Raw genomic sequence first — 27829 nt, 5'->3', positions numbered from 1 at the left:
TATCCGTTTCATTCAATCATAACCAAGGCCTGTCTAATGACAAAGCATGGCAGTGATTACCATCCTACTGTCAGTAAAATAGTACGTGTGTGTATGACATACAATTTCCTTTTAAAGATTTTCGCATTAATTTTTGGCAGAACAAAAAAAAAAAAAAAAAAAAAAAAGAGGGAGACTGAAATATTTCACTCTTTCTCTCTTTTTATCATCCTTTTTCTCTCTTTTATATTTTATAAATGCAATACCCAAAACAATTTTGGATAGGTGTTTCTATCTCTATTTTAACCAATTTAATACAATCCTTTGCCATGGCATTCCAACGAAAATCACATTTATTGAATGATTCCATCTATCCACCACAAAACCGAAAGCATTATCTGCGGAGACCACTTTGGGTCATCAGTTTCGCTAGTTATCTGGCAGCCAATCTCATCGGATCTATCTTTACCATTGGCTATCTACCCATTGTTATCTTGGCACCCATTGGTGCCCTTAGCTTGGTCTTTAATGCACTAGCAGCTAAATTTGTCCTCGGGGATCCGTTTGGGTTTCGCAAGTTGGTAGGGACATGTTTTATTGTGTTTGGGACACTTTTGTTGGGTATTTTTGGGGTTGTGACAGAACCAGATCATGATATTGATGATTTGATAAGACTGTACAAGAAGCCTGGGTTTATTGCTTATTTTAGTACTCTTGAACTTTTAATTGTCACGACTGCATTAGCCACACATTATTTTGAACAGCTGCACGATCAATTGGAGTCGGCTACTTTGCCGCCATCGCATAGAAGTAAGTGGATTGGTAAATGGGTTCAAGTAGATGAATTCAAAAAATACATTGGGATAAGGTAATACTACAGTCTATACATTCCTCTCCCTTAACTTGTGTACAATAGTTATGGTATTTTAGCAGGCAATGTGAGCAGCCAAAGTATGCTGTTTGCAAAGAGCGGTGTTGAATTAATCATTCTTACAATCGCTTCCGATAAAAATCAACTACAATATCCACTTACATGGATATTATTGACAATGATGATCTTCACTGCCATATTACAAGTAAAAGAAAGCTACTTTTTATCATCATAATTAACATCTTGCTTCATAGCTGCATTATTTGAATAAAGGATTGCAATTATGTGATACGGTGATTATGATTCCGATCTCAGCATGTGTATTCAATGTATCCTGTTTATTCAATGGTCTTGTTTATTATGATCAATGGGATAGATTCACTTGGTATCAACTCTCATTGACCATGGTTGGTGTTGCTATCACTATTGGTGGCGTTCTTTTAATATCTTACAAGTCTTCTGGCATTCTTGTTGAAGAAGAAATAGTACAAGATGAAGAAGAAACAAGTCAAGATCATAGTTCAATTAGAAAACAGCAAGTGGCAATAACAGAAGAAACAAATTTACTTGGGCAACAGAATAGAATACAATACATTTAATCATGTAAATAGAATGTAAAGATATATTTGTAAATAAGAAGAAAGTTATATACACCCTCGAATTATTTATGTGTTAGGTGTTTTCTAATTATATGAGAAATCGATATCCAGACGCTGAAAAGAATTTCAATAATCAATTTAAAAAAAGGGGTATAGTAGTCTTTTGTATCATAATTGCCAGTGAATGGGCAGCCTTTGCTTAATTCTTGACTTGTCAAGATACTTCTTCATTAAGAATACAATCTTTTTGCTGCCTTTTTGAGCCATCAATATGATGAATGTTTATGCTCTAAATAAACATAAAGCATTCATCTTTTGTCGGTATCAAACGTTATTATTACACTTGAGATGAAAAAAAAAAAAAAAGGAATACTGTCGATTGTTTATTACAAGGATATGTACATGAAGAGCTTCCATTCTTTCTTCTTTACACTACACTCCTCATCTTTTTTAGTCCTTATAGCCAATTAACATTTTCTTTCTGTTTATGGACTTTGATAAAAGGTATATCATTTTTACCCTTTTAAGTCATAGATGATCTTTTTATCTTTGAATGATGATATACGTACTTTGTCTAGAAACCCAAGCTTATACGAGATACATATTTCATTTAGCCTATGTTGATACTTCATATATAGAGTAAAGTAATAGTAATAATAATAAAAAAGCATTCATAGATACATTTCTAAATCAGTGACTACGACATTTTATAAATCCATTTAGTCTTGACTTTCTATCAGCAAAAGCAAAGGATGGTACCATCCAAAGATGTCCAAACGCATAAGGTAGCTCAAATTGACGTCGCCATACAAATGTTTATCATCATTCATCACACAATCTGAATTAGTAGTCTGTATCCAAAACCTTTTATCATGTTGCTCATGGGTGAATAGCGCAAAATACTTTTTTTTTCTTTTTTTTATATCGTTTCTCCTTTTGCACGAAATGAAAGAAAAGTATCCTACAAGTCATTCATAAAGAGTATTCTATCCCTTTTTATGGACAATGTAATTCAAGAAGAGAAGAAGAAAGAACAAAATAGGTATGTGTTATATGTAAAAGAAGGCTTCATGGGCTTTATTTTATTAACTTGTATTTTCTTCTAGTAGCATGTCAAGGGCATTAATGAACCTTGGAAGAAGAGTAAAAGTATTGCCAAAAAGAGGGAATGCCAGAAAATAATGTCTTAGCGTTAAAGATTAGCAATAGCAGAATTAGCAGTGTCAAAAGCGTATTGCGCCGATGTAGCTACAAGACCCGGTGGATCAAAACTCTGTCTTTTTTCTAATCCAATAGAGCCAAGAGGAAGTGAAGACACGATCATAAAGACAGATGATACACCAAAGAAGATGAGAGATAAACGTATGTTTGTATGTAGACTAGACTATTGCTTGATAATGAGTTGATTGAGGGAAAAGAGAGTGCTTCTTTTATATGTGTTGAGGTAAGGAATTTGAACGGTTGCAATCTATGCATGTAGACAGTCGCTTGTGGTTGCAAATCTTTTTGGTTTTTTGAAAATATAAACCTAGAAAGAGGATGCATAGAAATGTTTCCCTTAAAGGTCTCGAAAGGGAAGTGCAAAATTCCAGGTTTTCTTAATACAGTTTAATATAAAAAAAATATAAAAAAGGGCCCAAACCAAACAAAAACAGAAAACAAAAATGTAGAATTCGATAAGAGTGATAAAGTATATTCTTTATTTAATATGATTGTATCTAGTATTTATATCCTTTTTCTTTATAAAGATTCAGTGGCCTCCTTTTCAATATGTTTTAATGAGTTATGACTATAGATCTAGGATAAATAAAGCTTAGTATCAAACTTGTTCCTCATCATGCAAATGAACTGTTTAGATCCATTTCTTTATCTATGTGCTATTACATCAAAACATGTACTAAAGTAACTTGCATTGAGTTAAAGGAACAGAGTTGGTTATGAACTAAATAAGGGAGGGGAGAAGGGGAGTCTTTATAAAGCATTCATTAGTCTGATTTGGTTGTTTGAGTGTAAGTCATGTTTAAAGTAATTGGGAGCATGACAGAGCTATTAGGAATGGTATCCTAACACCATTGTTCTCTTTCATGATTATTATATGCTATGCAGGGACAGGAATTGTTACTTGAAAATAACCACCATCGATTGTATGTCTTTTTTAGACCAATCATAACTACGGTTTTATTAACGTATCCTACGACATGCATCATAAGGCGGGAGTACTACAATAAACAAAGGATTCGGTATCCAAATATTACTTTTGTAGGCTCCTCTTTCGAAATATGTATCGCTACATTAGTCCATAAGCTGACGATGCAGAGCTTGGTGGTATACTCGAGTTTATTTTGACTTGACCTTTTATAGATCCTATCTTATGAATTCATGGTGACACATGTCTTTTTATGCTCTTGAGCTTTGCTTTGAGACCCAACAGACTTTCTGACTGTTTCTGTTACAAGATCCTTGAATGTCACTTTTTGCTTTCATCAATGATTCTAGTGATAGAACTACTTATTGAAATGAGCTCTAAATTGGATGGTCTGAATGAATCCAAAGACACTAGGTTGAGGTAAAGAGTGAGCCTTACATTGTCAAGATGAGATTTGTCAAGGTTTCAACTGTAGTCTGATGTGCTTGCTTTGTTTGCTTCCACATTTTTTAATTCTGTAGATCATTTGGGAAAGCACTTTTTTATTTTTTATTTTTTTTTAATATCTACAAAAAAGAATGTTGAAAGGAACTAGAGATACTTATTGCCTCTTTGTTTGCATGACGATTATAGTTTCTGTTGAACAAAAGAGATAAAGTAGTATCCCAATAACTGGAATAAAGCAGTGTCCCAATAACTGGAATAAAGCCAAGTGTCTGTTCTCAGTGGAATGATATGGTTGGTCTAATCAAGAAAGAGATTCATGGAAAAGGTTTGGATAATAACAATAAGGGATGATGAAAGCAGCGACCAATAGATGACTAGGGCCTCAAAAGGGCAACACATGACACAATGAAGCTTTAGATAACATGACGGTGGTCTTGATGTCATTTGATTGGGTATTTACACAGGACATTAGAATGTCAGATAGCTTTACAGTCTGCTGAATAACAACAACAATAACAATAATAATAATATGTATTGAGAGATATAAACCATACAGGTTTATTATAAAATAAAGCCATCGACTATCTTGTTCTGATAGGGTCCTGTTGTCTTTTGTTACCATGTATGAATAGTTATGAATAATTATGAATAGTTATGAGCAATTGTTTGTAAAAATAACGATACCTCAAACCATAAGGCTTATCTGTTCTCAAACATCCCAGTTGCTATACGTTTCTGTAAAAGATGCATCTGCCATGGCTTCTATCGTCTGACTTGTGATTCAGTCAACAGCAAATGTCACCCCATTATCAACTTTTCTACAGTACTATCACTGCTACTATCGTGCTTTTTTTTTGGTTATCAAAAAATGGGAGAGGCAAGTGATATCTATATCAGCTACAAATGTACTGAAGTTATAATGAGTGGTTAAAAACGAACAGAAAATTATCTATCAGAATTTCTATATAAAGAAAATAATAAAGACAATAGAAAGCAACTTTGGAGTAAAGTTGCTCAAGTACTAACGACATTGTAATTCAGCAAAGGTGTCATTTTCACAGACAAGCTTAGTTTCAGTTTACTCTGTAGTAAAATAAGCAGCTACAGGAATTTTTAAGAGTTTATAGGGTTTAGAACAAAAATACAAGATAAAATATTTCATGGAAAACTAGCAAAGTAAATAGTTATTTTGCTCATGAAGATGCATATGTTTCGTTTGTGGTGACTTTCGGCAACGACACTTACAAATTGATCAGAAATTTGGACGTCAATTTGCTGTCGAAACCAGTTACCTCACTGAAAAATGACTGTTTTTATTTTTGATCATGATTGTATCCATGTCAGTACTCCATTGTATCGCCCAAATATTCCTTTATGTTATCTTTACTTTTATTCTCAATTAATATATATATGTATGGGTTAATCGAGCGCCATTTCATAAAGGAAAGTATATTCATAGGCTGAGCACATCCATATAGTGTATACATCTTCTTGACCCTATTCTATTTTGCGAATCAATGGGGATGTTTGTACTAAAGAAGACAATTTTTTTTCTCTCTCTTTCCTCTTGTGAAAACCGAAATTAAAAGATAACCAGCAGTATCGCTTTATTATTTCACATCAGTGATATGGGGAGCATCGAAATGCAGCAGACAGTTTAAATTTTTTATGCGGGCAGTGACTGTACTTTTAGCAAAGAAAACTTTTTTTTTTCTTTCCACTTTTGTTGATTCATGACAGACAAGACAAAAAAATCCGAAAAGAAAAAACCAGCAACCTCTAAAAAAAAGGAAAAAGCACAGCAACGCGAAATTGAAAAACGCAATGCGGTCATGCTCGCGTTCAACAAGTACTATGAAGAAGAATGGGGTTCTGAACGCTGGCCTGTCTTGTTGGAAGCACTCCAGAAACCAGTGAGACACTGCATGATGATCAACAAGTATGCAAACATTCAAGAACTCAAGGCTAAGCTGGAACCTACCTTGTCCGATTTGACCATGCTCGATTTCTTGCGTATTCCATGTTACGCAAGCAAGAGCCACAGCCGATTCCCTGCACCTTCCAAGGACTCTGCCGGCGTCACGGACTACTACATTTTGGATGCTGGATCAGTCTTGGCTACCGAAGCCCTGGACATTCAGCCAGAGGATCATGTGCTGGATATCTGTGCCGCACCGGGTGGTAAGACCCTTTCGATCCTGCAGCGTCTCGATGCCAAATACGGACAGTTGACGTCAAACGAGATTGCGTCTGATCGAAGAAGACGTTTGCGTCAGGTGATTGAATCCTATATACCCGCCAATATAGCAGCAGAACTGAGTACAGTGGTCGGCAAGGACGGTACGAAATACTATGGCGAGCCAGAACAGTATGATAAGGTCTTGTTGGACGCGCCCTGCTCCTCTGAACGACATGTGCTGCATGATGAAAAGGAATTTGAAATTTGGACACCCAAGCGCACCCAGATGAACGCTAAACGCCAACTGGCCTTGCTCAAGGCCGCGGTTCATTCGGTGCGTGTGGGCGGGCTTGTGTTGTACGGTACGTGTTCGATTAGTTCACTAGAGAATGATAAGGTGATTGAGAAAATGATCAAGAAGGGCAAGATCCCAGTCGAGCCCGTCAAGCAAAAATGGCCTGTGGGTGAAAAGACGAAATATGGATGGATCATGCTGCCTGATAAAACAGAAGGATGGGGTCCACTCTACTTTGCTTTATTGAAAAGGACGGGCGCGTCTAAAGAAGAAGAGGACAGTGAAGATGAAGAGGATGAATAGTCTTTATTCGATTAATTTGCAAATATCACTCGATAATCCAATCAATTGACTTGATTTAATTACACCTTCCTTCTTTTTTGTGTCTATAATGTTTGAAAAGTCTAATGCAGATAATAAATTACTAATAGAAGATGTCTCGGGTAATAAGAATAATAATTTTCCAATCGTAGCCAATAAACGATGTACTACATAAAAGTCATGTCAATAAAGCGTATCCCTATTATAAGAAAACTTACAAATCTCTTCGTCCTTTTCTTTTGTTAAAGCATCCACTACAGCACTCAATAACTCCACTTGCCAATCATCATCCTCTTGCTCTGTCATACCGGTCCATGTGCCCTCTTCCTTTTTCAATCGTTCAATGGAAACATTGGTTGAACAGTTATAGGCCAAGGAGGCAGCTGCCTGTCTGATCTGACTGTCTTGGGATAATAAACTGGTGATGAGTAATTGGGTGAGAATGGTACGATAAGTAGCGCCTTCCAGATGTGATGTAAAATATGTGGTGGAAAGCGTAGAATCCGAAAACAGATTACAGGCAACACGTAAAATCATGATCCATGTCGCTCTGCCCAAAGACGCTTCATTCTTTGTGGCTAATTCCAAAATCTTTCCCAATTGTGAAGCTATTCAAAAAATTAGCCCTCCTTTTTTGATGGTCAGTGAAAAAAAACACGTACGGTTCTTGGTATAAAATTGAGAGACTTCTTGGTGAAGCAGTAAAGATTTGAAAATATCTAAAAGAGGAAACCACTGATCGGACGATAATTTTTCCAACAAGACGTCGACGAGTTGACTCCAAGAGAGAACATCCAATGTCCTTTTGTTATTTAAATATAATTTTGTATCCTCGATTGTCTTCTTTTCTTGCTCTGTCAAGTTTAAAAATCCATAGAGTTTATCATAAATAACATCCAGTTTATTAAGGTTGGTGTTGTACAGAATGGGTACATTGGGTTGATTGTGAATTGTTTTCAAAAGCACCTTTCTGTGTGGATGAGCTATATATATGAATTTAGTAAATGGAGTAATGCCCAGTGAGTGATCCACTTACGAGGATAGGCTTCAAACAACAACATGTCCAATTGACTCTTTAACTCTGCATAATCCGCACCCGAAAATTCTGAATACTTTTTACCATTCAAATAAAAATAAAATGTGGGCACGCCTCGGATGTTGTAGTGTTGAGCATCCAAAGCTGTGGACATGTCCAACAAGACAGCCAAAACGCGAATCTTTCCGGCCGGTTGGTTATTCTTTTCTTGTACGAGCTCCTTGAACTTGGGCTTGATCATCTGACATGGCCCACACGTAGGCGAGGTGAACATGACTACGACCGCTTGATAATTCGCGACGAGTTCTTCCATCATGCGTGCACTCTTGACTTCCTGGATCGGGTTCTTTTCGGTAGGTGCGGCTGACATTGCAGCCGAAGAAATGCCTTGAAGTAAACTGAGGGCATCAGCCGTGGGCTGCTCACCTTGTAAGATGCGGTTAACAGCTTCTGAGTGAGGTGCTACTGCTGCTGCTGCTGCTTCTGCTGGAATACTAGGCCTCAATTGAGATTGTCCAAACATGTTTTCAATCATTGGTAGAATCGATTGTCCAAATGGCCTAATGACTTGTCAATTTGTGTTTTTGCGTTATTTGAGTTGCTTACGTGTTGATGAAATCGGCGGGCAATCCAGTGATGTGGGCAGGTATATCTTTACCGCATAAAAATTGACAGAGATCATTTGAAAACGTGTTGCAATTGAAATCCAGCAGATGGTATTTCTCGGCCCTATCATGAAAAAGGTGAGTAGTGACAATCGTCTTGGATGGAATAAACTTACGTATAAACGGATCTCAGGCTATCTATATACTCAATAACCACATCGTGAGGTAAAAACGTTTCTCCGATATCAATCATTTGTAAAGGTGAGCCATGTTGTGTTGTTCCTGGTAAAACTGTCATGATACCTTGTCCATAATAGATTTCTTGACCATAGACAACAACAGACGTATGCCAAATACCATCTATTATTCTACTAAGTAAAGCAAAAAGGGCTTCTTTGTTTTAATTACCAATTTGTTTTCCTGTCAGGGCAAGTGACATTGATTTGGCTAAACCCTGTGAAAGATCATACACATAAAGTTTAACGGGTTCAGACATTTTTGGGTGGAAAAAAAAATAAAAGAAAAAAAAAGGTTAAAGTCTCTGCTTTTATTTTTCTGGAAAAAGTTCTGGCAAAATCCGAAGCTGCGGAGAGAGAAACGCGTCATCAATCTAAAAAGGAAAATGACGAACAAGAGGGATAAGCGCTTCTAATTGCTACAAATCATTTTATTCGACCATACAGGATGAATTCATTGAGAATAGAACTCAATTGAGGAGAGACCTTTTCTATGTAAAAAAAGAATGCATTGTCCATGTGTTCTTTGTATTGAGAATGGAATCAAATTGATCTGTGTTACACGTCATTTGAAGCAATTGATCGTATTATTGGTAATTTTAATTCAGACCACAAATACACAATGACTGTTTATACTGTTTAAGTAATCAATTCAAAATGATATTTATGACAGTAAATGAAAAATTATATTCAAATATTGAGAAAGCTTCAATTTTAAAAAAGAATTCCATACAGTGTCAATGCTGAAAGGGAAAAAGCTAGTAGCAATAGTGGCAGTTGTACCCCTGACATGCTTCTATGTAGAGTTACGAGTCGGAAAAATATAAGCCGAAGCACCAAGTTTTATCGTTCCTACTTAAAAGTTGACAATAGAATGACATTTGCTGTTGACTGAGTCACAAGTCGGACGATAGAAGCCATGGCAGATGCATCTCTTACAGAAACGTATAGCAACTGGGATGTTTAAGAACAGATAAGCCTTATGGTTTGAGGTATCGTTATTTTTACAAACAATTGCTCATGACTGTTCATAACTATTCATAACTATTCATACATGGTAACAAAAGACAACAGGACCCTATCAGAACAAGGTAGTCAATGGCTTTATTTTATAATAAACCTGTATGGTTTATATCTCTCAATACATATTATTATTATTATTGTTATTATTATTATTATTGTTGTTGTTATTCAGCAGACTGTAAAGCTATCTGACATTCTAATGTCCTGTGTAAATACCCAATCAAATGGCATCAAGACCACCGTCATGTTATCTAAAGCTTCATTGTGTCATGTGTTGCCCTTTTGAGGCCCTAATCATCTATTGGTCGCTGCTTTCATCATCCCTTATTGTTATTATCCAAACCTTTTCCATGAATCTCTTTCTTGATTAGACCAACCATGTCATTCCACTGAGAACAGACACTTGGCTTTATTCCAGTTATTGGGATACTACTTTATTCCAGTTATTGGGATACTACTTTACTCCAGTTATTGGGATCCTGCTTTATCTCTTTTGTTCAACAGAAACTATAATAGTCATGCAAACAAAGAGGCAATAAGTATCTCTAACTCCTTTCAACATTCCTTTTTGTAGATATTAAAAAAAACAAAAAAGTGCTTTCCCAAATGATCTACAGAATCAAAAAATGTGGAAGCAAACAAAGCAAGCACATCAGACTACATTTGAAACCTTGACAAATCTCATCTTGACAATGTAAGGCTCACTCTTTACCTCAACCTAGTATCTTTGGATTCATTCAGACCATCCAATTTAGAGCTCATTTCAATAAGTAGTTCTATCACTAGAATCATTGATGAAAGCAAAAAGTGACATTCAAGGATCTTGTAACAGAAACAGTCAGAAAGTCTGTTGGGTCTCAAAGCAAAGCTCAAGAGCATAAAAAGACATGTGTCACCATGAATTCATAAGATAGGATCTATAAAAGGTCAAGTCAAAATAAACTCGAGTATACCACCAAGCTCTGCATCGTCAGCTTATGGACTAATGTAGCGATACATATTTCGAAAGAGGAGCCTACAAAAGTAATATTTGGATACCGAATCCTTTGTTTATTGTAGTACTCCCGCCTTATGATGCATGTCGTAGGATACGTTAATAAAACCGTAGTTATGATTGGTCTAAAAAAGACATACAATCGATGGTGGTTATTTTCAAGTAACAATTCCTGTCCCTGCATAGCATATAATAATCATGAAAGAGAACAATGGTGTTAGGATACCATTCCTAATAGCTCTGTCATGCTCCCAATTACTTTAAACATGACTTACACTCAAACAACCAAATCAGACTAATGAATGCTTTATAAAGACTCCCCTTCTCCCCTCCCTTATTTAGTTCATAACCAACTCTGTTCCTTTAACTCAATGCAAGTTACTTTAGTACATGTTTTGATGTAATAGCACATAGATAAAGAAATGGATCTAAACAGTTCATTTGCATGATGAGGAACAAGTTTGATACTAAGCTTTATTTATCCTAGATCTATAGTCATAACTCATTAAAACATATTGAAAAGGAGGCCACTGAATCTTTATAAAGAAAAAGGATATAAATACTAGATACAATCATATTAAATAAAGAATATACTTTATCACTCTTATCGAATTCTACATTTTTGTTTTCTGTTTTTGTTTGGTTTGGGCCCTTTTTTATATTTTTTTTATATTAAACTGTATTAAGAAAACCTGGAATTTTGCACTTCCCTTTCGAGACCTTTAAGGGAAACATTTCTATGCATCCTCTTTCTAGGTTTATATTTTCAAAAAACCAAAAAGATTTGCAACCACAAGCGACTGTCTACATGCATAGATTGCAACCGTTCAAATTCCTTACCTCAACACATATAAAAGAAGCACTCTCTTTTCCCTCAATCAACTCATTATCAAGCAATAGTCTAGTCTACATACAAACATACGTTTATCTCTCATCTTCTTTGGTGTATCATCTGTCTTTATGATCGTGTCTTCACTTCCTCTTGGCTCTATTGGATTAGAAAAAAGACAGAGTTTTGATCCACCGGGTCTTGTAGCTACATCGGCGCAATACGCTTTTGACACTGCTAATTCTGCTATTGCTAATCTTTAACGCTAAGACATTATTTTCTGGCATTCCCTCTTTTTGGCAATACTTTTACTCTTCTTCCAAGGTTCATTAATGCCCTTGACATGCTACTAGAAGAAAATACAAGTTAATAAAATAAAGCCCATGAAGCCTTCTTTTACATATAACACATACCTATTTTGTTCTTTCTTCTTCTCTTCTTGAATTACATTGTCCATAAAAAGGGATAGAATACTCTTTATGAATGACTTGTAGGATACTTTTCTTTCATTTCGTGCAAAAGGAGAAACGATATAAAAAAAAGAAAAAAAAAGTATTTTGCGCTATTCACCCATGAGCAACATGATAAAAGGTTTTGGATACAGACTACTAATTCAGATTGTGTGATGAATGATGATAAACATTTGTATGGCGACGTCAATTTGAGCTACCTTATGCGTTTGGACATCTTTGGATGGTACCATCCTTTGCTTTTGCTGATAGAAAGTCAAGACTAAATGGATTTATAAAATGTCGTAGTCACTGATTTAGAAATGTATCTATGAATGCTTTTTTATTATTATTACTATTACTTTACTCTATATATGAAGTATCAACATAGGCTAAATGAAATATGTATCTCGTATAAGCTTGGGTTTCTAGACAAAGTACGTATATCATCATTCAAAGATAAAAAGATCATCTATGACTTAAAAGGGTAAAAATGATATACCTTTTGTCAAAGTCCATAAACAGAAAGAAAATGTTAATTGGCTATAAGGACTAAAAAAGATGAGGGGTGTAGTGTAAAGAAGAAAGAATGGAAGCTCTTCATGTATATATCCTTGTAATAAACAATCGACAGTATTCCTTTTTTTTTTTTTTTTTTTTTTTTTTCATCTCAAGTGTAATAATAACGTTTGATACCGACAAAAGATGAATGCTTTATGTTTATTTAGAGCATAAACATTCATCATATTGATGGCTCAAAAAGGCAGCAAAAAGATTGTATTCTTAATGAAGAAGTATCTTGACAGGTCAAGAATTAAGCAAAGACTGTCATTCACTGGCAATTATGATACAAAAGACTAATATGCTTTCTTTCTCAGTAGATCTGACTTGATAATTTTCAAAAATGATTTGTAAAAAAAAAAAAGGGACTTTGTCATGTATAGAAAGTATCACGACCGTTTGACGTGTTTGATGCACAAGAGACAGCCAAGCAGATCTTTTGTAGAAGATACCTTTTTATGATCCTTGAACATCTCCAATCATCACAAGATGAGGCTTGGTATGCTTGTGATACTATTTTGAGAAAGGAACCGGTACTTGAGGTGGAGGAAGTGGCTAAAATACAGTACGGGCTTTCTTTTTTTCAGCAACCATATGTGATTTGTTTACCAAAAATGGACATGGAGTCTAACCTCGTTTTATCAGCCAAATCTGTCACTGAAAAAAGCATTTTTTAGGACTCGAAAGATACTTTTTTATGACAAATCTCCTCCCCGCCCTCTCCCTTTGATTCAAGTACATCGATGTATTCAACTAGAGAAAAAAAAGTATACCTTTCTGATTGAGGCGTAGGATGGATACAAGTGGCGTATGTGAAACAGAGGGGAGGGAGGATGCTAAGAAAGTAGCCAATGAAAAGAAAAGGAATTCGGTTTTTTCCTTTCGCCGGATCAGACCGTTTATAAATGAAAAAAAAAAAGGATAAAAGGAAAAAAAAGAGAGAGAGAGTGAGGGTTGTAGTTAAAAGTGGTTTGATTCATTTCAGGTAACGCGTGCACAGCCATAGAAGCTTGTCACTTTATCCGGGTAACATCACCTTAGAAATCAAACAGCGCATGTGTCAAGGGACCGTTTTAAATAGACAGCCAATATGCAACTGTATACAACTGGATCACAAGATCTCCTCATCGTCTTTGGGACAAGCATCCACCTACTTGGCAAACGATCAAAACAAGAACATCCGATTTATTGTGTATTGAATAAAAACCAGTTTTTCAATTAGAATAGATTATAAGCGCGTTTTTCTTTTACTATTTGATAGTGTGTAACATTGAAACAATAAAAATCACATTCTTACCACACTTTCCATCCTCCCTTTTTTTTTTTTTTTTTTTGGGGAAAATTGTGGTTTGTTAAAAAGTCATATTCTATATTTGGATGACATGTTTTCAAAAAGGAATGGACAGAAAGATCAGTGTCAATGGTGGAACTGCTGCGGTCCATTTGCAAACGGAATAAAAAGGTGGTACCAAACGATGGAAACGTTTTCCTTGATTGATTTGGAAATCCGAAGGTCGGTCAAACCTATAAAAAAGGTTTTTTTTTATATTTTTATTTTTTTTACATGTTTCGAAAAGCAAAATGGATATCAAGACGACTTGGACTAAAGAATAACGTAGTCGAAAAGGAGACATATGAAGTGAAAGAAAAGGAAGTCAGTAGAGAACGATACGATATGGAAAAGCAACCGGTGGAAAAAAAGATGGCCTTGAAGCCACGATCGGTTGTGGACAGCCATGATCTCAACTTGTTACTTTCGATGGAAACCCAGGCTAGGATGGACGCTTTGGTAGAAAAGGAAAAGACGACGGTGCGGACGACGACGATCAAGTTTGATCTTCCTCCGATACCGCCCCGTTTGAGTCATCCAAAGACGAGACCCGATCGATCCTTAGCCGAGGAAGGATTGGTAGAGAACGAGAGACGATCGAGAAAGAGACCGAGTTGGAAAAGTCTGTTTGGAGAACAAGTAGAGGCTTATGTGACATTAGACGCTCGTGTGAGACTCAAACTTCGACCCTTGCCGACATTTGGCTATGTGAAATACATTGGTGGGGTTGAGTTCGGTAAAGGGGAATGGATTGGCATCGAATTAGATCATCGTGGTAAGTTTTATGGATTGAGTTGGATGTTTTCTCATCCTCTTTTAGTGGGTAATTGCGATGGAAGTATGAATGGCCAACGCTATTTTACAACAGATCATCATCGTGGCATATTTTGTAAAAGAAATGATTTAGAAGCAGTGACAGAATAAGGATTTGTACAAATACTCTAATATACCCCCCCTCTTATACTATTTATTCGATAATAAACCAAGTTGTTGACGAAGTTGATTATTTTCTTCTTGAATCATTCGAATATAATCAATGGTATATCTCAATATCTTTGCCCTGTGACATTTCGGTCCTCCGTTTTCAGCTGAACTTGGCACGAGCACCGATAACTCATTGACCAGTGTATTCTATCGAAACATTAGTTATCTTCTTTTTATGTCGCACTTTATCTACCAAATTATCTCGTCTTCTTCTCTCCACTCGGTTATGTGTCTCTCTTCTTTGCCTGATGCGATTCATCGCCGTATCGCTATCCACACTCACTTTATTCAGCACGTTCACACCATGCAAGACCAGTTTCCTGGGCTGCTTTTGTAAATCATCCAACCTTTGAGCCATACTGTTGGGATCATAAATCTTGAGTCGTTCCTGTAGTGGATAACTCGCTCTTCTTTCGGATATCGTCATTTTTTGTGCAGTGTCGAGTGTCATTTAAAAAAGAAAGAAAAAGTGGGGAATACATCCTTTATCGCCCTCTCCCCCCTTTTTTAAATGAGCAAATTTACCGCAAAATTGCCTCACTTGATTTCTCTCTCTCTTTCCCTCTCTCTCTCTTTCTTGTTCCCCAATAGCAAAATGTGAGCCTATAAAAAAAATATCGCATTCTGTTCTCCAATCAGATCCAACCGTTTGTTCAAAACAGAATATTTTTTTTTAAAAATATCCTTTCTCTCCTTTTAAAAAAAAAGGAGACCTCCTCTTATTGACATCCAACGTAGCCCAAACAACCACCTTCAACCCATCTCTTTTTTTTTTTTTTCTTTTTCTCAAATCAACCAGAGAAGTGGATTCGCTGTATACGTGTGTTTTTCTCAAGACGAGGTTACACCAAGAAACCGGCCTTTGCATGAACAACGCATGCTTTGATTACGTTTTGTCAACTCGCAAGTCGGTTGAGACGTGGGATGCATTTCTTCCCACACCACACCGTCTTCCACCCTTGGCCAGTCGATCGATCGGGGGACCGATGTGACGAGAGGATGCGATGCATGAATCTCAACCATCCTTGTGGGAAGACAGAAAAGGGTGCTGGGATGGATTGAAGCACCAGGTCGAAACCCATGCGATCCATCCCTCGTGATGTGGATTCTTTCGAGGATGTCCAACGGTCTGTGACAAGACGTCATTGGGGACGTTGGGTTGAACAAGGACTTGATGCTGGAAAGGGGGATGCAGCTGGAGAGGGAGAGAAAACCGGTCACGATTGCTGTACTCTGTCCCACAAAATGGAAATTGATTTTATTTTTTTTTTATTCTTTATTTCTTTCATGAAAGTAAAAAGAACAAGCCAACAAAGAAATTATGAGATATACATTGGAAAGACGTTATTTTTTTGTGGAGGAAGATTACTGACGAGTCGAGCGATATGGGCATTTAGTGTGTCGATTGTGCTCTTGTTAGCACCCTCCATCCTCTTCCTTCTCTTCACGTATTTATATTCAACCTAACCTACTGTTCCCTGACAACATTGGATGATTAGGTGTCCTTGGCTGTGGTATCAACTCTCACCGGCGATTCCGGTTGTATTTGCCTATTTGTTCATACTTGCTTTTGCTTCCATGTTAAAGACATCATGGACCGATCCTGGCGTAATAGAATAGGATGAGATGATGTGCATGCTAGCTAACGTACGCCCATAGATCCTTCCTAGAGATTTAGACAGATCCGCCTTACCCGAACCCTACGGCTATCCTTATTCTTCCATGTCCGATTACAGTCTGATTCCTTTACCAAAGGATGTCATCATCAAGGGTATGACGGTACGGTTGAAATATTGTGAGACCTGTTGTATCTATCGACCACCCAGGGCCAGTCATTGTAAGCAGTGTGATAATTGTGTAGGCAGGTACAAGATGAAACGATAAACGTGTGTGGTTCATGATGTAAACCCCTCACTGTTTGATAGAGAATGAAGATCATCACTGTATCTGGCTGAATAATTGTGTGGGCAAGAGAAACTACAAGAGTTTTTTTACTTTTATCATCTCTTGCTTCTTACTTTGCTGCTATGTCGTTGCCTTTTCGTTGTATCACGTCATCTTTATCGCCCTTGGCATGAATTCCTTTGGTGATGCGCTCAAGCAGACACCGGTCAGTTTCTTCAATGTCCTGTTCTGTCTCTTGTTGTTGTTTCCCATGTCTTGTCTCGCAGGCTATCACTGCTTTTTAGTCATGCGAGGTGTCACTACGCATGAACAGGTACTTGTCTTTTTTTTTTTTTTTTCCCTCACTGACAGCGATGCCTATTGACATGATGCTAGTTGAGATCTAATCTTGCTGCTAATCCCTTTGAAGAACATCCTTTTGATTTCGGTAATCCATTCTCCAACATGATTCATATTCTTTGTAGACCCCATAACAAAAGGTAACTAGGGTCTTATTGTGGCTGTTCTGACTGTTTTCTCTAGTTATATTGCAAGACGTAAATTTGCAGAAGAAGTGTATGAGATTGAAAACATCTCTCATCATCCTCCACTACACATCACACCTTCATAATAAAATCGTACATTTATATGCTTTCCCCCTTTTTTTTTGTTTTCTGTAAAACAGCATGATACTAAAAGGGGAAAAAAATAACACGAGATGTAAAGAGAAAAAAGAGAGGGGGGAATAAAGCCCTCCTGAATATCATGCCTATACACACCTTCATTGTATCTAACCATGCAACTTGTATTGACACGCTAAAAAAAGAAGGTGCTTAAATTAGAATTTTGTGTTTATGGCATTTTTTTTTTTCTTCATTCTTTTTTCACATGGCATCTCATATTTTACCTATTGAAAGTTCAATACAAGCCCCACTTCAAACTGAGCTAGTGACCTTGAATCAACTTGTGGACAATGTAAGAAAAAAAAAAGGGGGAATGAGGTCTTTCTAAAAGGATGCATGGGGTACATAGGATATTTTAGATCTCTCAGCACGTCTATTGGATTCCACCCAGAAAAGGTACATACCCCTCCTCTCATGCACAGCCCGTCTGCTGAACTCTTTTTTTTTTTTCATAAAGCAAATCAGAAGCTCACTGGACCGATTGTCTACTTGAAAAATGTGAAGATGTCGAAACGATATGTGATCATGTCGAATTCATCCTCCAACAATCCAAACAGATCCTCTTATCGCAGCCTTACACGACACAAGAAGTAGAGGAACCGATGGAAGTCGACGGGGGCGAAGAAGAAGGAGATATGGAAGAATTACTGCAGATTCAAAAGGATCGTTTGGATCGTTTGAGAAATGTGATCTTGCTGGGTATGGATGCCGACAAGGCGGCGAATAATCATTTAGACAATAAAGAAGACTTATTGTTTTAATGCCTCTCACCCCATGAAACAAGACGAAAGAGAGAGGGCTTAAAGAGGCCTTGCAGCCCATGTTTTATTTTCTGTGGAATAAAAGTGACGTCAAGACGTTGAATGCGCATGAATCTTGGCATGTCTTCGCAGGTTACTGACGACCGAGAATTGACGTCCACAGTCACCGACGGGACATTTGAAAGGTTTCTAAAGTCAAGTCAGTCGAGTTCGGTCAGATCAGAAGCTTACCTCGCCCGTGTGGCTGTAGATGTGCGTGGTCAGTGAGCTTGGCCTTGTGAACCGTTTGCTGCACAGCTGGCAGACGTAGCGCTTGGTGGTCGTCGCGGGCTCTCGGCTGGGCGAAGGCGACCGGGGGTGAGGTCGATAAGGATGAGAATAGTACGGAGACAGCCTGGAGATGGAACGGTCGGATGCGACCACGGTCGGAGGAGGACTGACGGACGGACAGTGAGCGAGGGGAAGGGGTGGATCTGGATAGGTGTTGGCTTGGTTGGGTGAAGGATAGAGGGTGGGATAGAGACCGAGTGGTTTTGTATTAGTGTAAAAAGGGTTCATGAACCATGTCATCTCCTGAGATAACATCAGCGTGTTCAATAAACCCAGATCAGATGTAGTAAAATAGGATGGGTCGTTTTGTTGTGTCATGTAATTCATACCAGTGTTTAATGAAAGCATTGTTCTAGCAAGCCAGAGTAAGTAATAAGATGAAAGAAACAGACGGATCAAGCCGTGTAATAATAATAATAATGAAATCTATTCACACACACACACACAAATAATAAAAAGGTTCTAGGTCAACCTATGTTCCTTTTTTTTAAAAAAAGAGTTGGGATATAAAGAAGAATATGAAAAGAAGAAGAAAAAAAGTTACTTTTTATATACGTCAATTCAAGGAGGCTTGTTGTTATTTCTCGTGTGCACGACCTAATTAATGTTTATTTTTATACCCCCCCCCTTCCTTTAAACAAGTCTCGTTCTTGTATCCAAAGACTGTGTGTAGACACCCTTATTTAATATTAAATGTCTTTCAAAGCTTATTTCTCTTGCATCCACTCTCAAGCTGGATATTAACACACGAACATAAATAGAAAAAAAAAAGAAATCCAAAGAAGGGGCCGTGCTTTAAAGTAGTTTTGTGTCATACAATCTTTTTTGTCAATTTTCTCCTTATTTTTGTAATATGGGAAATAAAGTAGAAACTCACTTTGGATCGTGAATAGAGAAAAACAAAAAAAAGGAAGATCGATTTAAAAGGCAGGCAAGGTGGACTGGTTGGTTCGAATAGGTTCATTGTTATGATTAGACAACACCCTCTTTTTTTATATAAAAAAAAAGAATATTAGGCTTGTACTTGTATTACTCTTTTCGTATTGTTGTATCAAAAAAGCCTGTGCCGTAAATACCTTTTTCCGCATTCAAATCATTCATGATCCTTTTCTTTCCCCCTTTTTTTTAATGTTGCATAATAAATGACGAGAGAAAGGGGGTATAGAAAGACTTTTTTGAGAATAGTTTAAATTTTTTGTTTGTCTATCAAAAAAAAAAGACCCTGTCCAATTCAATGCCTTACCTCACAGCCCAGCCTTTTTCCTTTTCTCCGAACCAGACTCTCTTTGGACAATGGTGTTTGAAAAGAAAAGGGGAGAGAGAGAGAGAGAGGGCGTGGATTTTAAGCTTTGAAGAGTAGCAAGCCATTTTCCTTTATAAAGTGAAAAGGGTGATGATACTCAAGAACAATTCAAAAAGTATGTGTTTGATACAAATAGAAAAAAGGGGAAATTGATCGGTTAAATGAAACAGGCAGTGAACCACTTGAGTCAACGTTTGATTCTAACTCCGAACTGGATGCATTAAAAGTGAACAGGTACAATTCTTTCAAGTAGGGACTTTTTTGGTGATTATAGAAAATAGGATGCTGAGAATAAATAGGTCCATCGCTTATGGGATACAGAGAGTGACGACATCAAGAGAGCTGTATGAGAGCAAGCAGGATAAGCATTTATGGACAGCAGCACCTTTTCTTTTTTTGGAGTAAAAAAGTCCTTATCTTTTTTTTTTATTTATTTATTTTCTTTTCTTTTCAAAAATGACCCTTCAAAATAAACATAGACTGACTTTATTCAGCAAGTTATTAAAGTAAATGCCTCTCCTTTAAAAAAAGCACACATGGACTCACGCTAACCTGTTTAAAAGTTACCATTCACCCAAACCCTTTTCAAAAACTGGTAAAAACCAAAAGCAACCCTCACTGCCTTTGTTCATTCAATTGAGTCCCCCTTAGGCCTTTTTTCCAAAAGGAATCCATCGGCCATTCTGTCTCACTTCATCCGTACCAAGAAACCGCCCAAGCCAAGCCCTTCAGAACAAGCCAGGGCCATCTATCAACTCTCGCACGTCAAATTAGCCGATCCCCAACGATCACTGCATGATCAAGTCATCATTTCCAATCTCATGTTTTGGTATCTGGGTCGACAGCAACCCCGGAAGGTGTCGTGTGCGACCGTGAACGCTCAATAAGGCAAACCGACGGAATCCACATGTCAAATAGAATAAATAACGCAATGTTTTGTTTCTCTTGGATTGAAAAGAGGAAATCCAACAGCCCCTATTCAAAAGCACACAACTCGTGTTCTGTGCATCGTCTCTGATTTTTTTTTTTCAGTGTTCTCTCTTTTTTTTGATTCCATCTCACTGACAAGACGAGGATCATTGAGGATGTCCTCTGTTGATACTTTTTTTTTTTCTTTGGACAAAGTCATGTACGTTTTGTGTTCACAATGCAAGGTCAATGTGCAGTGAGGATCGTTGCATTTCGAAAGAAGGCTGCAAGATAACAAAAGGCATTGATGGCTGGGTGAGTTCCGATGATTCGACCCTATCAGAAAGGGGGGGAAAGGATAGCCAGGGAGACGGACCGACAGGGTACCTGATAAAAAATTCAGTCTGTGTCAAAGCACGCACCTAAGAGAGATCGGGGAGCGAAAGGAAAGGATGGACGATGGCATTCATGTCGGATGGACTGTGGCACTGACAGAAGGATACACAATTTCCAAAACGGCTCTTATTGAACTGAAGATGGACATGCTGAGAGAAGGAGTCAAGGGCATGAGAGGGTCTACATGAACAATGTCTGGTTGGCAAAGAAAGATAGGTAGCTCTCTTCCTATGCCATTGTTGTACACTGGAAGCTACCATTGGCTAATAGCAGACGATCTACAAGAGAGGGAAAGGATAGAATGTTGTCGGTGGGTCCTATTTTTAACCCTCTTGTCTTCATCCCAAGTCACTAGCGACATAAGCTACAAAAAAAACAACCATCATTCGTGTTTCATACCACTACCATTCAAACACCCTCCATCCACACCTATAAAACCTCTCTCTCTTTTTCTTCAATCCACTCATTATCAAGCAAGAATCTATTCTACATGCGTTTATCTCTCCTCTTCTTTGGTGTATCCTCTCTCTTTGTGATTGTTTCTTCCCTTTCTCTTGGCTCGGTTGGATTAGAGAAAAGACAAGTGGGCGAAATTGTTGGTGGTGTGGGTGATGCTGTTGGCGCTGTGGGTGGCATTGTGGGTGGTGTCGGTGGTGTTGTTGGTGAAGTCGGTGGTGTTATTGGTGATGATATTGTTCGTCGCTGATGTTTTCTTTTCTGGCATGTCTCCTCTTTTTTAAAAATAGCCTTGGCCTTCGTTCGAGATTCATGGGTGATTTGGAGGATATGAGTTGATAAAATACAACGAATTGACTTTCAATAAAGTGATCCATCCCCTTCTTATCCTCTCTTGTATGATTCTCCATGTCTTGTTTGCCATCATCGGTATAGGAAAAATGCATGGCCTATGTCTTGTTAACCTATCGCAAGGACCTTACAAAAAAAAAACGTTGGTAGTTTATGATGAATACTGAGACATTCATTTATTGTAATATTCAAAAAAAACGATGATCAGCTTTGAGAAATCGAAATGCCTTCTCTTCCCCACCTTTCAGCAGTCATTGTACGTTTTTTTTTGTAGTTTCCGTCTTTTTTTTTCCTTGAAAAAGATCTTGCAGTCTTTGACAACAAACCAAACAGTTAAATCATGTTCATGTTAGCTAGGCTCATCGTCAGCAAGTTTCCTGTTTTGAAATGGTGGTTCACTTCCAGTTTGGGATGTGAGAATTCATTTGTGTCTTGACAACAAGGTGTAGTGGATAAACACGCTAATGGATGTCGTGATGCAACTTAAAAATAGACAGTACGAGTCGTCATCTTTAGTTCAAAAATAAGGACTGACTGTGGCCAAATTGACTTATTTGTAAATTCCCTTTTAACCAACGTATTGCTACCTCTTTAGGAAAAGCAAAAATATATTCAAGTATATGCTACAGCCAGAGTTATTTTAGTTGCAGTGATTTTGTTTCTGGATGATCAAACAAGATTTCGTTTGAAATAGGATCATGCCACCTAACCCAACTCAGTCATGAATAGACTACAAAGAATCAAGATTCATCCCTTGGTTTCTCTGTGGCTGCTCAAAAGCGAGGAAAGTGTTTTAAGACGGACCTGATGAGGGCTTGTGCTGCATAAAACTTCACACCAGCGTTTTGGATGACAAAGATGATATTTGGAGTTTGAAATAAAAAGGAACATTTAAAATCAGATTTTTGGCTTCTTTTTTCTTTTACTCTTCCAAAACATGTCAACGTAAATAACCACACTTGTCTACTTTTTTATCGTATTCACATTTGAATTAGTCCCATTTCATTTCGTAAACTTCAAGCGTTTGGTATCAGTAACGATTTCTCCAAAGTGACACGTGTGGTCACTGTGGACTATCAAGACTTGGTCAACCAATTGAAGAAAAACCAAGTGATTGTGAAGAACCTGTATGTGGGTATCAATGCTTCCGATGTCAATTTTACCAATGGAAAATACATTGCAGACATTAAACCGTAAGCAAAAGAAGACGATCTCATTCCTTGTTTATTCATGATAATAGACCTTTTGATGTCGGATTCGAAGCTTTAGGTCAAATTGTGGCAGTGGGTGCTGATATTCCTAAAGAAAGAATAGGTTCCTTTATTATCTATACACAATATGGTGCCTTTTCAGAATATTGTCCTGTGGTTCTTAAAGCCGCTATTCCTGTTCCTGTAAGACTTCTACCCCAAAAAAAAATAAAAAAAATAACAAGCGTCATTAGAGTGCTAAACCAGAATTCTTGGGTCTTTTAACTTCTGGTCTAACGGCCTCCATTGCACTCACTGAAACAGGTCGTATGACGAGTAAAGAAACCGTACTTGTTACTGCAGGTAAATAAGTAAAAAAAAAAAAAAGAAAAAAGTGTACTGAGTTGAATCTAGCTGCTGGTGGTGCGGGCCAGATTGCGGTTCAATTGGCCAAGTTAGCTGGTAACCACGTGATCGGTACATGTTCCAGTGACGACAAAGTAGCCATGCTGAAAGGATTAGGATGTGACCGAGTGATCAATTACAAAAAGGAAGATTTCAAAGAGGTCATGAAACGCGAATACCCACAAGGGGTAGACATTGTTTTTGAAAGTGTTGGTGGTGCATTCTTTGACATTTGTTTAAAGAGTCTTGCGATCCGAGGTCGTCTGATTGTCATTGGCACTCTTTCGAGCTATACCTCTGAGGGAGGTATGCAAGGCGACAAGGTCGATACGCTCAAGTTGTTGGGTACCTCACGTACGGTCGCCGGGTTCTTTTTACCCAACTACAGTCGATTGTTTGGCCAACACATGCAACAGATGATTGGCTTATTGAACCAAAACAAGCTCAAGGTCCTCTTGGATCAGGGTGGACTCGTAGGCATCGACCAAGTCGCGGAGGGGGTTGCTTACCTTCATTCTGGAAAAAATAAAGGAAAAGTCATTGTGCCCTTGATCAAGGCCAGTGACTCAAAAATTTAAAAGCTGTCACATCTCTTTTTTTTTTTTTTTTTTTTTTCTTTCTTCTTCTCGTTTAGACAAAACGAGAAGAAAGGGAATGAAGGAATATCAACGTGAATTTATCGAGTTTGCACTTGCCAATGATGTCTTAAAGTTTGGTTCTTTCCAACTCAAATCCGGTCGTGTCTCTCCCTACTTTTTCAATGCCGGTTTATTCAACAGTGGCAAGACCTTGGGTGCCATTGGTAAATTCTATGCAGCCGCTCTTGAAGATGTCGCGTTTGATTACGACGTGCTTTTCGGTCCTGCCTACAAGGGTGTGCCTCTTGTCTGCGCCACGGCTTTGGCTCTCTCGACGCATTTCAACAAGGACGCCCCGTTCTCATTCAACCGAAAGGAGAAAAAGGACCACGGTGAAGGTGGCAATATCGTCGGCACCCCCTTGAAGGGCAAGGTGGTCGTGGTTGATGATGTGATCACGGCTGGAACGGCCATCAATGAATCCATCGAGATCATTCGACAGAACCACGCTCAACTCACCGGTGTCTTGGTCGCTGTCGATCGTGCCGAAATCGCTCCAGATGGTTCTGGCAAGAGCGCAATTCAGGCCATTGAAGAAAAACAGCAAGTCAAGATTCGGGCGATCATCACCATGGATCACATTATGGAATACATGCAAGAAAAAGGAACATTTGAGGCTGAATTGGCTTTGATGAAGGAATATAAGGCACAATATGGTATCAAGCAATAAAATAAACTTACCCCCCCTCCTCCTCCTCATTTTAAGCTACCCTTTTGAACATAAAGTCAGTTGAGATATAAAAAAAAACACGCATCGTTTCCTTTCGTTCTTACAGGATCCATCATCCACCGTTTTCATCGACCAAGTTCCATTGTGTCCATGGTCAACGTGTTCATCTGGATCCGTTTCTAAAGAGGAGGGGATATAAAAAGAGGTTGAGATAAACTATTGAGGTTGGCATTCATTGATGAAGCATAAAAAATTGGCTCAATTGAATTTTTATTCTTGTCAATGCTGACTTGATATCTCATTTTGTTTCTTGGGTCCCTTGAAGATACATTACAACAGCGAATAGAAACTTTTTATTCAATGAAAAGGCATTGTTCATTTACAATTTAAATAAGAAAGTAAGTGGCAGCAGCAGCAGCAGCTAGAACATAGACTTGCAAGTTGTTGGCATGGCTATTAGCTAAACTGGTTTTTGCTGTAGAGGATTGAGATGAATTAGAATTGGATGAAGAAGTAGAATTGGATGTGGTAGCTATCATAGAAAGTTAGCCATGTTATTTTTAGAAGCGTGAGAAAGAAAGCCTACTTTGATTACTTGAACTACATGTATCATTCCTATGTACTTGCCACCAAGCACATGCACTAGCAAACTCTGTACTAAACAATTCAGGATTGGAACAAGACACCATACACATTCCTGCTGTGGTCATGAAAGCCATGTATTCTGAAGTGCCCTTATTACACATGTAAGAGAGCGATTTGAGGAAATTAGGAGATGCACTGTCGTTGGTCCAATCACTGTAAAGTTCTTTGCCAGCTTTCTATAAAGGAATAAGTGATCAAGGGACATGTCACTTGCTTTTTATTTTACCTCGTTACAATTAGCAAAGCAGGGTCCTGCTGAGGTTGTATTATAGGTAGGATTACAGTTTTGTGCGGAAACAGCAGCAGCTATGGTGGAAAGTGCAATCAGTGTCAGTGAACGCATTTTTTTTTTTTTTTTTTTTGTAAAGAAAAAAGATGTCAGTCATGATTTCTTTTTTTTTATAGGATGAGAAGTGTTACATCAGATAAATTCGCTTAAACTTTCTCTCTCCTTCACAAAGAATTCCAAAAGGAAATCATAGAGGGTATCACTGAAGAAGGACAAGAAACTTGCACACCCTGAGGAAGAGTGACACGATCAGTAAAAGACCGTAGCACAAACTTTATCAGATCCTCCCATTTTATTCTGTACTTGGATGATGCCACACTGTGTATACGATTCGGCCAGTAAAAAAAAAAAAAAAAATTAAACATGGCATGGAGGGTTACCTGTAGTGCTACGGATGCTATTGCAATCCTTTTCTCTTTTTTGTAAGAACAAGAATGGATCCTTTCTTTACCGTAAAGCGGACTCAATAGCGGGGGAAGGAGAGGGAGGGAAAAAGAAAATTCTTTCAGCATCTGATATCTGTTTTTTTTTTTTTTTTTTTTTTTTTTTTTTTACATCTGATAAAGGGGCGAATGTCACATGTAAAATATATATTTTATATACTTCCTTTCCTCTATCGTGAAACATTCACTATTTTCCGTACATACGGAGCAATTGACAGAAAAATGCAATTGACTCTGTTAGGCATTATTATTTATTTTTATTGCTCGTGTTGACTGAAAGTCCAACACCGAATTACGTGTCATGTTCTTGTTAGCTAATAAAGACCCTTTTTTTCGCTAGTAAAAAAAAGGGGGGGAGGGGAAGGTAACGTTGCAGGTATTGACCTCGTACTATATATACGTTAAATAAAAGAAATAAAGCTTTGCTCTTCTTATACTGTCCTATTACCCGGATATGGATAGCTATTTCACTTGATTTTAATATTCTTTTAGCATCTTTGTGAACAATAACTTTCTTTTTTCCTTTTGATTATTAATATAAAGCTATTATGACCATAAAGATTTTTTTATAAGCAACTGAATCTTTTTTCTGGTATATATTCTCTCTTGGATATAAAGTATGGATCAAACAAGTTTATTTATTTGACTAGAGGGTTACATAACGCAGAGAGGGTCTATTGTTACTTTAAAGGAAAAACTAGGTTATATATCAATTCAACTCTATTTTTGTTACAAGTTTTGTTTCATTGTGTAAATTTCATTTGTATTACACTATGGACATCTCTATAAAATTTGTTCAGTTAGCTTGAATATCATCTTATAGTTGCTATAATAGTTAATAAGATGACTTGTCTATATTTACAATTAGGATTTTTAAAACGCATTACTTTCATACAGCCTATTTAATGCCATTTATAAGAACCAGTTTGGAAAAATTAAAATTCATATAATCATTGGCTTTCAAAGAACAACTTTAGACCTTTATTTCCCCCTGTTTTATTGTCTGAAACATTGGCATAATGGGTCCTTGTACTTTAAACCTAATCGTAAGCTTTTTTCTGCCTAGGTATTCATATTCTATCAACATTAAAGAGAGTTGTTAACCTTGATATAAATGGAAAATAGATAATACCAAATAAACTACACAAGGATGCCTCTGACATTTCTTTTTATGCAACAAGTAAAGAATTTAAAATTTAAATGTACTCTATTACTTTTATTCTAGTAGTCAGGTAACATCTTCTTTCTGTCTGTAGACTTTGGCAAAAGAGAGGTCAGTTTTATTCTTTAAAGGGTCTTTTTTGCATGCTTTTTATTTTACTCTATACATGAAATAACAACATAGGCTAGATGGAATCTGCATTTCCTACAAGCTTGGGTTTTTAGACAAAAGTACGTATATCATCATTCATAGATGCATTTCCAACCCAATGATGACAGCGTTGCGGAATAAAAACAAAAAAAAAATAAACTACATAACCAAAAACAAGGAATAAAGAAACTAACAAACAAAGAAAATCACCCCCGGGGACGCCCAAAAAAAAAGGAAACCTTTCCAAAAACTTTTGGGCATAACCCCCCTTGGATACCCC

At 37.4% G+C, this 27829-nt stretch overlaps 11 protein-coding genes across 11 annotated transcripts; 7 read left to right on the top strand and 4 right to left on the bottom strand.

Annotated features, from left to right (window-relative positions):
• Positions 1-308: 308 nt before the first annotated feature.
• Positions 309-1449, top strand: RO3G_11255 (uncharacterized protein; the record flags this gene model as incomplete). The annotated part of the gene is made up of 3 exons (XM_067665839.1): positions 309-847; positions 896-1055; positions 1105-1449. The coding sequence occupies 3 exons, from the start codon at positions 309-311 to the stop codon at positions 1447-1449; spliced, it is 1044 nt and encodes a 347-aa protein (XP_067521940.1).
• A 4326-nt stretch (positions 1450-5775) lies between these two features.
• On the top strand, positions 5776-6482 carry RO3G_11254 (uncharacterized protein; the record flags this gene model as incomplete). The annotated part of the gene is made up of 2 exons (XM_067665838.1): positions 5776-6382; positions 6475-6482. 2 exons carry the CDS (start codon positions 5776-5778, stop codon positions 6480-6482), a joined length of 615 nt encoding a protein of 204 aa, XP_067521939.1.
• A 340-nt stretch (positions 6483-6822) lies between these two features.
• On the bottom strand, positions 6823-8974 carry RO3G_11253 (uncharacterized protein; the record flags this gene model as incomplete). The annotated part of the gene is made up of 7 exons (XM_067665837.1): positions 6823-6902; positions 7056-7445; positions 7500-7820; positions 7874-8433; positions 8480-8602; positions 8685-8838; positions 8887-8974. The coding sequence occupies 7 exons, from the start codon at positions 8972-8974 to the stop codon at positions 6823-6825; spliced, it is 1716 nt and encodes a 571-aa protein (XP_067521938.1).
• A 5160-nt stretch (positions 8975-14134) lies between these two features.
• On the top strand, positions 14135-14807 carry RO3G_11252 (uncharacterized protein; the record flags this gene model as incomplete). The annotated part of the gene is made up of 2 exons (XM_067665836.1): positions 14135-14675; positions 14797-14807. 2 exons carry the CDS (start codon positions 14135-14137, stop codon positions 14805-14807), a joined length of 552 nt encoding a protein of 183 aa, XP_067521937.1.
• Positions 14808-14863: 56 nt separating this feature from the next.
• RO3G_11251 (uncharacterized protein) lies at positions 14864-15311 on the bottom strand (the record flags this gene model as incomplete). The annotated part of the gene is made up of 2 exons (XM_067665835.1): positions 14864-15031; positions 15168-15311. 2 exons carry the CDS (start codon positions 15309-15311, stop codon positions 14864-14866), a joined length of 312 nt encoding a protein of 103 aa, XP_067521936.1.
• Positions 15312-16606: 1295 nt separating this feature from the next.
• RO3G_11250 (uncharacterized protein) lies at positions 16607-17399 on the top strand (the record flags this gene model as incomplete). The annotated part of the gene is made up of 4 exons (XM_067665834.1): positions 16607-16655; positions 16810-17102; positions 17165-17268; positions 17312-17399. The coding sequence occupies 4 exons, from the start codon at positions 16607-16609 to the stop codon at positions 17397-17399; spliced, it is 534 nt and encodes a 177-aa protein (XP_067521935.1).
• Positions 17400-18302: 903 nt separating this feature from the next.
• On the bottom strand, positions 18303-18890 carry RO3G_11249 (uncharacterized protein; the record flags this gene model as incomplete). The annotated part of the gene is made up of 2 exons (XM_067665833.1): positions 18303-18401; positions 18444-18890. 2 exons carry the CDS (start codon positions 18888-18890, stop codon positions 18303-18305), a joined length of 546 nt encoding a protein of 181 aa, XP_067521934.1.
• Positions 18891-20301: 1411 nt separating this feature from the next.
• Positions 20302-20732, top strand: RO3G_11248 (uncharacterized protein; the record flags this gene model as incomplete). Its single annotated transcript, XM_067665832.1, has 2 exons — positions 20302-20351; positions 20513-20732. 2 exons carry the CDS (start codon positions 20302-20304, stop codon positions 20730-20732), a joined length of 270 nt encoding a protein of 89 aa, XP_067521933.1.
• Positions 20733-21640: 908 nt separating this feature from the next.
• Positions 21641-21856, top strand: RO3G_11247 (uncharacterized protein; the record flags this gene model as incomplete). Its single annotated transcript, XM_067665831.1, has 1 exon — positions 21641-21856. The coding sequence occupies one exon, from the start codon at positions 21641-21643 to the stop codon at positions 21854-21856; it is 216 nt and encodes a 71-aa protein (XP_067521932.1).
• A 1038-nt stretch (positions 21857-22894) lies between these two features.
• On the top strand, positions 22895-24860 carry RO3G_11246 (orotate phosphoribosyltransferase; the record flags this gene model as incomplete). The annotated part of the gene is made up of 7 exons (XM_067665830.1): positions 22895-22902; positions 22953-23150; positions 23198-23351; positions 23402-23510; positions 23562-23740; positions 23795-24017; positions 24187-24860. The coding sequence occupies 7 exons, from the start codon at positions 22895-22897 to the stop codon at positions 24858-24860; spliced, it is 1545 nt and encodes a 514-aa protein (XP_067521931.1).
• A 386-nt stretch (positions 24861-25246) lies between these two features.
• Positions 25247-25848, bottom strand: RO3G_11245 (uncharacterized protein; the record flags this gene model as incomplete). The annotated part of the gene is made up of 3 exons (XM_067665829.1): positions 25247-25392; positions 25447-25681; positions 25732-25848. The coding sequence occupies 3 exons, from the start codon at positions 25846-25848 to the stop codon at positions 25247-25249; spliced, it is 498 nt and encodes a 165-aa protein (XP_067521930.1).
• Positions 25849-27829: the final 1981 nt, after the last annotated feature.

The sequence above is a fragment of the Rhizopus delemar genome, genomic scaffold (assembly GCF_000149305.1).
Source record: "Rhizopus delemar RA 99-880 supercont3.9 genomic scaffold, whole genome shotgun sequence".
NCBI classification, from domain to species: Eukaryota; Fungi; Mucoromycota; class Mucoromycetes; order Mucorales; family Rhizopodaceae; genus Rhizopus; species Rhizopus delemar.
Note: the sequence above shows the minus strand (reverse complement) of the source record. Positions and strands in the feature narration are given on the sequence as shown.